The 11,438-nt window shown below is 32.6% G+C and overlaps 1 protein-coding gene across 1 annotated transcript; it reads left to right on the top strand.

Moving 5' to 3' along the window:
* Positions 1 to 4,682: 4,682 nt before the first annotated feature.
* CYB-1 (cytochrome B561-1) lies at positions 4,683 to 7,856 on the top strand. The gene is made up of 4 exons (XM_085672222.1): positions 4,683 to 4,958; positions 5,212 to 5,260; positions 7,026 to 7,225; positions 7,463 to 7,856. The coding sequence occupies exons 1-4, from the start codon at positions 4,812 to 4,814 to the stop codon at positions 7,763 to 7,765; spliced, it is 699 nt and encodes a 232-aa protein (XP_085528348.1). The 5' UTR covers positions 4,683 to 4,811; the 3' UTR covers positions 7,766 to 7,856.
* The last annotated feature ends 3,582 nt before the right edge of the window (positions 7,857 to 11,438 follow it).

Raw genomic sequence — 11,438 nt, 5'->3', positions numbered from 1 at the left:
ATAGAATTTACAACGGTATCCGGGAGGGTGATGGAAATATCCTTCCTCACGGATATCTCCGGCAACTCAATCAACCGCGCTTCCGGCCCCTTCTCTCCGCTAGCTGACCCCGCCCCGCTAGCCGTTCCAAGCAGAGCCGCCCTTATCTTCTTCACATCTTTTCCCTTCCCGGGTCGAGGCGGAAGCTCAGCCTTCCTTTTCGTCCCGCCGTGCACGTGCACCTCCACCACCGACTCTTGTAAGTTGGGAACATCAGCTTTCCCAGCCGCCTTGGCCTTAGCGGCCATTTCCTTCCTCAACGTTTGAAAGAGCGCCAGATTCTTCTTTCCAGACTGCGCCATATGCCCTACAATGATACATCACAACTCGGATCAAAACAACTTAGTATTATTAACACAGCTTAAGTAATAAATAGATACCTTCGATATCTATTATCGGGTGCACCGAATTATAAACCCTAACTAGGCCCTTAGTGGGCAACTTATCGACAAACTTCAACAAGGTCTCCACAACCTCCTTATCACCAATCGACAATTCATCCATCCCCATATCCTTATACCGAGAAGGGTTGTTTGTCCAACTCAAAGAGAACTTGGGACTTCCGTCTGCGTTCAAAAAATAAGCGTTTCCTCCTTCCTTGACGATGACCTTGAAGTACCCATCTTTGAAATGCTTGAAAGACTGGGAGAAAGCATCCAGTTTGCTGATGCTGGGGCGACTAATCAAAGAGAGCCAAGTAGCCGGCCGTCGAGGTCTGGTGTCGTAAAAATATAAGAAAGCATAGGGAGTGGGCTCCAAATATAAGGACTTGCACAGAATGCGGAAAGCTTGCAAGTAGGCCCAACTATTAGGATGTAGCTGGGTAGGTGCCACATTCAACGCCCGCAACACACCCATAGTGAAATCGTCTAAGGGTAGTCGCACATGAAGTTGAGAAAAATGGCACATATACATGTAGAAGAACTTCTCGGTAGCCCCCTCCTGTCCATGGCATACCCAGTCGACGACACTCACCCTCTCTAGCGAAACAATGTCTCCACTGACACCCTTGGAGATGACGGGTGTGCAGTTCAGCCAAGAGTTCAACAGACGAGACCATCTGAATAAAGATGATTGATTACGAACATCAGCAACAACCCACCCATAGCCGCCTTTCGCCGACCAGTTGCTCTCCTCCAACTCTTCGGGGGGATCCTCTCGAACCTCCCTCACAACCTCCATTAACATCTTGCTCGTAACAACTCCAGAACTCGTACCCTCTCTGCCAAGTTGCCTATCCTTACTTCTATCTAACTCGGTACTTTCACTACTACTAGACGTAGACACGCTACCACTACTAGACATACCTGGTTTCATTTTTTACGAGAAGATGTCGGTCGAAATTGAGGACTAGTCGGACAGTTTTACGCGCACAAGATCTCTGAATTCAGAACTCACAAATGAAACAAGTAGCCCCTCATCTGTTTGCAAACCCATATTTATAGTCCATGATCCCAAACGACGAAACTCTTCCCGCCAAAATCATACCCCAGACCAATTGACACCATCATTGCAAAGGATATGACACTTCAAAATGACGGCGCCAAAACTTTTTCGATTTGACCACTGACGCCTCTTCACCTACCCTCTGACGGTTACCACCTTTTAGCCTTAACATTGTTCACCACACTTAAAGGCTGGGGGACTGGTGTACCACACCTAGCCGGTTCCGCTAGCATACCAACACATATCACCCTTGACCGACAACTCATATCGGACAAGGCTAGGGGACTAGTGTACCACACCTAGCCAAACTCGACCAAATAAGTAAACAATGTGTATATTAAGGCAGCCAAGTTTCCAGCCTAGGCCGAGTTAGCCTAAACTTGTACTGGTTTTAACCTAAACTAAACATCTAAAGGAACAACCTGCATCTCATATCACCAACATAAGCCATCAAGACAAGTAGCCAGCCTAGACCGACTACTCCAGCATATCCGGTAAGATTAGAGCCTAGGCCGACCACTCCAATGGACTCAGTATGATAGAAGCCCCCGCGTTCAATAAACCTTAAGGGCCTGGGTTAGGGCCCAGGCCCACTCATAGCCCAAGCTAGAGCCCAAGTCAAGGCCCAACCCATGAAGTGGTCAAACATCATTAAATGCTCTATAAATACACGTGGACCCCATCAATTGAAGGTACGCATTCATTAATCACTGATTTGACTCTCTGAGAGCTTTGACTTACTTGAGCTTCAGAGACTCTTCTACAGGTAACCCCTCATGGGTTCAAGCTGACATGTATCGACCAGAAAGAGGCCAACCGAAGAGATAGCGGACTACATGGTAAGGTGACGCTTGTGCCTAACTTATCTTATTTGTTCTCTGCAGGAACAATTATTAAACAAACTTTTTGTTTTTAGTTTTATTATTAAACAAAGTTAAAGTTAATTTAAAAATATTTCTAGAAATATTTATTAAAAATGTTAATTTTAATAAGAATATCATCATATGAAGAGGAACAATATTGCTCTATTTTTTTTTACAAAAATTAAGATTAAATTGAAACTAAAAGCAAACATATGATCAAATTGAATTATGTTGACATGTGACACAATTGTGAGGTGATAGGTATAAAATAAAAAATTCACAAAAAATTCACAAATAATTCAAAAAATTCAATTAAATGTATTGTTTGGTCAAACTAACACCAACCCCAAATTGAATATTTAAAAAAAAAAGCAAGAACCAAATCTAAACAAAAAAAAAAATCTGAAGGACTAATTTCACACTACTTAATAAATACAAAGACCAAAAGAATAATTTAACCTAAAAGAATTAATAAATATTTTATATAAAATAATTGATAAATAAATAATTTTTATTTAGTGGATTAGTTCGTACCTTTTAACTCTTCCCAAACTTTTAAAAACTCGTTTCTAAATTTTTCAGAATATTCCTTTTATAAACGAGTTCATCAACTATTTGATGTTAATTTTCATCATTCTTGTTATAATTTTTTTACAATATCATATTATAAAACGTTGTCGCTAATAATATAACTTAAAGATAATTAGAACAAAAAATAAATATCTTTATATAGTATTGTTTTATAATTGAATGAGTTTAAAAATCATTTACACCTATACTATTTATTAAAAATCTATTATTTAAAAAAAATATTGAATGTAACTTTTCCCCCTTTAGAAACTTCTAATTCAATCATGGAATGAACGAATAGAAGGTTTAAGTATATTACTTAAACCATGGAATATTTCTATATAACATGACAACACTCTCTGTAATGGAATCATTTTATTTTTTCCATCAAGTATTACCAATAATTGTCGAAAAAGTTTTGAATATTCTTAGACTTTTTTTGTAAATTACTAGATCAATTAATTAAGAACTACAATTGGTGTAATTTTTAAGTAGTTATTAACGGTAATAAATTATATATAAGTATTGTATTTAACTTTTCTATTTAAAATAATTTTTATATTCATTTTAATTTTTTTGTCTTACATTTGTATTTAATATAATAAAATGTTTATTTAAGTAAATATTATATATATATATATATATATATATATATATTCAAATAATAATATTATAATTATAAAATTAAATATAAATAATGTTTGCAAATTTATAATAGATAACTTTTATTAATTTTATAGTAATTTTTTATTATAGATAATTATTTTAGTTTAAAAATATTAATTCAAAAACAATTAAAAAACCAGTTAAATTAAACAAATAGTATTGATAAAATAGTTGTTTTTAGTTTAAAAAAATAGTTAAATTTTTTAAAAATAATTAAAATAATTAAAATTTAAAAAATATCACTTAAAAATTAAAAATTCTAAAAATAATTTCTTTTTAAGAATAAAGTTAGAAAATAAAATATATAAGAAAAGGTGAATCTCTTTTATATATATATATATATATAATGTACATGTTATTCTTCCAAAAATTTCCAACAGTTTTAATTGCTTTAATTTGCTCTGGATTAAAAACTAAAACATTTCTTGTATTAAAATTTGAAACTTAAAACTTTAATACACTATTACTTATCCAATAATAATTGAAAAAACTAAGGTAGTTATTAAGATAGTATGAAATTATTTATTTTATTAAACGTTTTTAAGGGATCGAGGATGGAAATGATAATTCTTAGAAAACAAAAGGTAAAACATATTTAAACATTTTTTTGTAGTATTAGGTTTGGGTCATGCAAATTTTCAGTTAAATCTTAAATTTCCAAAATTCGTTATAAAGTAGAGAAAATAAGTTATTCATTATCATGCCAAAAAGAAATTATAATGAAATGAAACTTTGTTGATTTTTACAATAATTATTTAAAATTACATTAATAATAAAATTTTAATTAATTATTATGTTAAAACTATTTCATAGTTATTAAACTCCGCAAAGTATCGGCTTGTACTATTTTAACACTCTCACTATAAACTAACTCTAAAACTTACTATTTCGTAATTGCCAATTTGCCACTAAACATATTTTACAAAATTAAATTATATTTATTGACTTTTATAATAATTACATCTTAGCAATTTGCGATATAAATGAATTATTATATAAAGATATTTTTTCATTATCACTAAAAAGATAAATTGTTGAGAAAATTCTTACTAATTAAACCTAAATGAAATTCATAATTTTAATTTAGAATGTCAAAGTTGTTTGTTTCTGGTGTAGGAAGAAACTGATCTCACTGTACAAAGCTACACCATTTTCATTTTGTATATCCTTTCACCTTTCTTTCATTTCCCTCTTGTGTCTCTTCCTTTTCTCTCTATAAAGATCCCAATGGCGACTCTCCCCGTGGTAAGTTTTCCGATCTTCACGGTGGTCAGGGTGGTCGGCGTTGCCGTCACCGTTCTTCTCCTCACATGGGCTCTCCATTTTCGGGGTGGCCTCGCCCTCGTCTCTGACAACAAAGATCTCATCTTTAACGTAACTATCCCTCTTCACGGCCTTCTCTTTTCATTTTTGGGTGATGGGTATGCGGGATTTGCTCAATCTTTTCGTTTTTCTGTTGTGGGGAATTTGATTTTGAACGAGAAACTGAAAAGGGTGGAGTGGTTTTAGTTTTTGATTGTGAATATTGTTTTGTCTTGTTGACTTCTTCTTTTGATCACTTTGTTTTAGGTCCATGTTTGTTTGATTTTTTTAGCTTTGTTGTCTTGGCTTGGTTTTTCCAATGTAGGTTCATCCAGTGTTGATGGTGATTGGGCTTGTTCTAATCAATGGGGAAGGTAAATGTTTCTTATATTTTTTACTTTTCTTAAGTATCTCACTGGTACATCATTTGATGCATATTGGTCACTCTGAAACATTTTGTGGTCACTGATCATATTTCAGTTGCATTGGAGAGTTGTTATTAGATCTTTGTATTAAAATCAAATTTTGGTGTCTTTGTATTTGCGTAATGCAAACATTGATAACAGAAACTCATTTGTCCATTTACGTATGGTGCTATTCATGATTGTTGATTCACTCATTCATGATGAAGCTGGTCATGGCTCGAATATGGAAACAATCCTTTTGCATACACTTCCTCTGTTCCAGATGATTGTAGTTTAAGGTTTTCTCACCCATATTAAGGAGAATAAGAAATATAACCCTGTTTGAAACCATTTTACTGAAATAGTCTCGGTTTTTTTCAACATAAATGCATTGTTTTGAATAAGAGAGGGTAATTGATTTGATGATAAATTAGGAAGAAAAAAACATAATACTTGGTATATGAAAACATTAGTCAACTTGAAAAAGAAAATTTACATAGGTAAAACTGTAGTCCTTGAATGAAGAATACACTCTCGCGTAAATTGTTGCACAGTGAGGAGTCTTTTGGCACCATGGTACTAGTTAGGTTGTTGATTCACAATGTTTCTCAATGGTTAGAGTATTTTAGGAGGTGAAGCATTCTATGATCTTTATTCTTGTTTACATTCTGTGAAGCCTGAGTACTTGATTCAACATGAGTACCATATGACATTGATACAAGGATGCGAAAACTATAAAAGTGTAAGATATAATATTACATCGATATGTTAAATGAGAGCATAAATTTTGAAAAATACTTTTAAATGGATACACAATATTTTTAAGTGTTGACCATTTCTCATCAATACATAATTCTATCATTTCTGTCAGCAGTTGACGATCACGATTTACAAAAGCAATACGTGTGATCATTTCCAAGATCCAGGGTTAGATATAAAAGCATCTAGGAGTCTTGGTTCTATATAATTGCCTACTGTTTGCTATAGGTTTAAGGATACAGAGGGAAAAATAGAAGTATATGTGATTGAAGTCTTATTCAACGTGTTTGATCCAAACATATTAGTCAGTAAAATTCAAAGAAGCCAAAAAGGAGGATATATGTTGGATACATATCTATAAGTATTGGTATTGGATAGGAGGATACCGATACTTTGCCATATTTTGGAGTATACGTGCTTTGTATAAATTTATTATCAACTAGTTGTAAGTTTCCATTTTGTAGGATATTGTTTGCGATCCTCTAAAGAAATACATAAGTTCAAATAAGATTTGATGTATGTTTTATCTCCATGTATGATTTCTGTCCTGATCTGAATGTAGATTAATATCAATCATTGTTGTCCTAGGAATATGGTGTTTTCCACTTAGTTTACAAAGTTTATCTTATGGTTAGTTATCCCCTATCATTTGACATGCTTGTGGTGCTACTGAGTGTTATAAAACATTGTTTCCATCATATGTCTTGATTACATTTGGTATCTAAAATGAAACTTCAGAGGCCAAATTAGAATTAAAATGTTGGTGTTTTATTGTGGTAGATTGTAAAGGATAGCAAACTTGAGCTGGCTAGTACCTTCAACATGCTCGTATTAACTTTTTATGAAAATGTAACTTCCCAAGTCAAAGGAACTTGTTGTCTTTAAATTCAATACAATGTTTCTTCTTACCAACCCTTGATTGTTTATAAATACTTTCATGTTAGAACTACCTTTTATTCACTATGGCAATTTGCAGGGATGCTTGCATACAAGACTCTATCTGGAACTAAAAGCTTCAAAAAATCAGTTCATCTCACATTACAGTTTGTTGCTCTCATTTTGAGCTTGATCGGTATCTGGGCTGCTTGGAAGTTTCACGTTGACAAGGGCATTGACAACTTCTACAGCCTCCATTCGTGGTTGGGCCTTGCCTGCTTTTTCCTGTTCTTCATCCAGGTATGATAGCTACACTTCATCTTACAAGTTGTTCTAAACCTTGTTGGTTAAACATCTCCATTAGTACTTATATTTAAGACAAAAATAAGAAAGAACAATCAACTAAACTTCTTCCATAAACTAAAATTAGCTTATATGCATAGTTAAAGTTAGTTTTTTTTATCTTTTGTAAGTGTTTTTTGGAAGTTGGATTGTATCATTTGGTTGTATCTAATTATTTGGTACAATATTAATCAGTGGGCTTGTGGGTTTGCAACATTTTGGTACCCCGGAGGGTCAAGAAATAGAAGAGCAACCTTACTGCCATGGCATGTTTTCTTTGGTATGTATATCTATGCCTTGGCCATAGCCACAACTGCTACTGGTATTTTGGAAAAAGCTACATTCCTTCAGGTCAACAATATCATATCACGCTATTCCAATGAATCACTTCTGATCAATTCTTTAGGCATTTTGATAGTCATTTTAGGTGGCTTTGTGATTCTTGGACTTGTTACTCCGGTTTATGGTAAAGCTGACGTCATACGGGGAAATGAGTAACCATATTGTAATATATGTAATCCAAAATTGAGGAACATGGACATGGATGTATCAAAAACTCATTGAACGTGTATACATGTTTATTTCTCAATTTTATTTATTTACTTTCTGTATTCTTCTATTAAAATGAGAATTCGTGTTTCGTGCATATTAAAAGGTGTCGGCGTTTAACTATAGAATTTCTTATTGTTATCAATGTATTTGCATTTTTCTCGAGCATTTTTTTGGTTAAGAGACTATAATATCTTAGCCGAGAAATAATCATGTTGAGTAATGTAGAACTATTGTAGTATTGATGGTAAACTATTCTAAATGTTTTATATAATCCCTTCATATTCAAGGTTTAACTTGAGAGTATTGATTAAATTAAAATAATTGTCTTGGTATATCTATGAGATTAGTGATTTATGGTTAAGATAGATGCATACAAGAAAAACATGGATGATTTTTATACGATAAAAATAAGAGCAAACATTTAAAAAAAATAAAATAAATAATTCAAATTTTGATCCTTTTCTCCATTCGAACAAATATTGAACGTGAATATTTAGCACCCTCATATGGTTTGGTCCATCAAACATATTGCAGCCCATTACTAATTATAAACTAATAATTGGTCATTTGGTATTTAGACGAGTTTTAAGTAAGCGTCTTTAAGAGAAATAAACTACTTTTAATAAACTAAAATTAATTTATGAGTTTTAAAAAATATATTAACTTTTATAAACTACCTTATGTATACACTAATTTTAATTTATAATTATTTTTTTACTTATAAAAGGATTATTTATTTCTAAAACTTTTAAGAAAAAGCTTATAAAAAATATCTTTTATAATAATACTACCACTTATTTCAACAGCTTGTCACATCATTAATATTTAATGTTTTTGTGGTTGTAAAATAATTGTTATTTTTGAGACAGTATGAAAGTGGAGAAAAGATTCCGCATGATTTGCAATGTAAAAAAATACGAGTCCATGTGATGTACGTTGACACTCTTAAAACTAATACTTAAAGAATCATTTTTCATATTTTTTTACTAAATTAATGTAATATTAATAGGCGACCATCAATGCCAACATTCAATATCTTATTAAGAAAAAAAAAAGTTTAAATACTATTTTGATATCTGTTTTGGTTTAGTTTGTTCAATTTGATATCCGATTTGTTAAACTATGTTTAGTTCGTCATTTTCGTTGACATTGTAATTTGATACAGACATGGTGTATAGGCTGACACTGTTCACATGATATGACATCGTTCATATTGTGACTAGTTGTGGTTTGTTTAAATAAGTGTTTATTTTAGTTAAATTTGTTCAATTTAATCCATATTTCAGTTAAATTGGTTTAATTTAGTCTCACCTTTCATTTCAAGATCTTTCACCACTTCCACCACTACCACTGTCACTACCACTACCACTGCCACCACCACCACCACCACCATTGTCGTTGCCACCACCACCACCAACACTACAACCACCATCACACTAAAATCACCGCCAACAAACCACACCCAGAATCACCACCACCACATTAGAAAATTTGTATTCTACCATGCATATGTATGTAGGCTTGAAAAAATTTGATACTTTTTATCCTAGTTTTTGATTAAGTTTTTGGTAGTCCAAGCCTGGATCAATATAAGGGTATAGATTTTAGGGTTGTTTTTTGGTTGCCATTTTTACTCATCTCTTTTTCATAGATGTTATGAACCTCTCATTCACTTTTTCTTTCTTTTCCATATGTTTTAGGGTGGTTTGTGTTAGAAAATGATTACTCAAACAATACTATTAATAATAAAAATATTAAATAATATAATAATAATTATTAAATCAATAATAATACTAAGACATATAACTAAAACAATGAATATTAATCAAAGATCAACAATTACAATAACAATAATAAATAAAAAGTAGATGAGGAAAGGAGTAGAAATAGTCTGAGTTGAGGCACGCATAGTGCTATCCTTAGAGAGAAAATGCCCCTACTGCACAGAACTAAACAAATACACAATCATATGTGTTTCAAATCATGTGTCTTAACACTCTTAAGAAAAATGTAGTGTTTTTGTTGTTTCTGTTGTTGTCTTTTTCTCCATGCACCTAGGTGGTATTTATAGGTAGAAAGAGGAGACAAAAGAGTAAATTGTAATAAGAATATAACCGTTAGTCATAAAAAACATTAACTCATAAATTAAAGGTTTATAAACACATGAGTAACAGTAAGTTTTTTATTTTAATTATTTATTTTTTAAATTATATTAAAATATTTCTAACTGTTTGAATCCGTGGTTGTAGGGTGATAGTGGTGGCAGTGGTGACAATAGTGATGGCAGTGGTGGTAGTGGTGACAATGGTGAAGAGTCATGAAATGGAGGGATGAATAAATTGAACCAATTTAATAAAAATAGAGATTAAAATTGAACAAATTTAACTAAAATAGAAACTTATTTGAACATTGAACAAAACACAACCCATTATAATATGAATATTGTCACTTCATGTGAACAATGTCAGTCTGTATGCTCTGTTATGTTGTTATCAATTTAAACACATCAACGGAAAAGACGAAATTAAACATAATTTAGCAAATTAGGGACTAAATTGAACGTGAAAAAAAAAGAAACCAAATTGAATAAAGTGGACCAAAATAATATTTAAACCTAAAAAAAACTAACATCTTCATAGATCAGGATCTCCAACATTTATTTTAAATTGCATGTAAATGATTAAGAAAGAATTATTTTTCAAAAGATTATATTTTGATGTACTTCCATGTAAAGTCATTGAGAATTTATGACATGTAATAATTTTAAATGTTAGAGTTTGACCTCAATGCATACTCTCTTACGAGTGGTGTGGAGATGTGGAGGGCATTTCCGGTTATTGCGGTGGTTGCTGCCTCATGGTGAAGGAAGTTGTGGCCGTAGATTCTGAGAGCATGCTTTTTTATACACTTTCTACTTTTCCCTTGCATTGTTTCAAGGAAAATGAGGTTTTAACAAAAAATATTTTGACAAAGTTGATAAATTTTCTATAAATAGGATTAAAGTAGATTAAATTTTTATTTTTTAATGAAAAAGAAGTAATAAAAGTAGTACTTTTTTACTTTATTTAGTAGTTTGTCAATTTTTTTTTGTTAATGTATCATTTCCCTTGTTTCAATTGATGATGGGCGGTGTGGAGTGGTGCACATTTTGAATTTTGAGCTCGCAGGAAATCTCGTCACATCTCTTCCTCCCGACTTAGACACTTACCTCTCCGCCAACCCTTACCCTGTCAAGCCCAGATCTTGAATTCTCTTCTAGAAATAAACACCTACCCTTAGTTCCTTACTTCAAGATTGGTACCCTAACTTGAAAACATAATTCAACCACCTCTCATTTTCTTGGTCCAACTTCCTCTGTGCAACCCTACACTTCCAACTCTGAATGATCATTGCACCCTTTTACCTGACACTCACAAGGACGAAACCTTTGATGTTTTTAAGGATCTGGTTTTCGTAGTGATCTTTAGGTCTTGAATAAGATAGTTCTTCTCGCGCACCTATTACCATTTCTAAGCATCATCTACCACCATCCCGCTGCACTACTTTGGTCCATACCCAAGCTCACTTGTTTGTTTACTCCAAATAATGATCCTTTCATGTCCGCCATGACAAGGAAGCA

This window comes from Vigna unguiculata, chromosome 4, assembly GCF_037176805.1.
Source record: "Vigna unguiculata cultivar grain cowpea cultivar isolate G323 ecotype 2 chromosome 4, ASM3717680v1, whole genome shotgun sequence".
NCBI classification, from domain to species: Eukaryota; Viridiplantae; Streptophyta; class Magnoliopsida; order Fabales; family Fabaceae; genus Vigna; species Vigna unguiculata.
The sequence above is the reverse complement of the archived record's forward strand: the minus strand, read 5'-3'. Positions and strand labels throughout refer to the sequence as shown.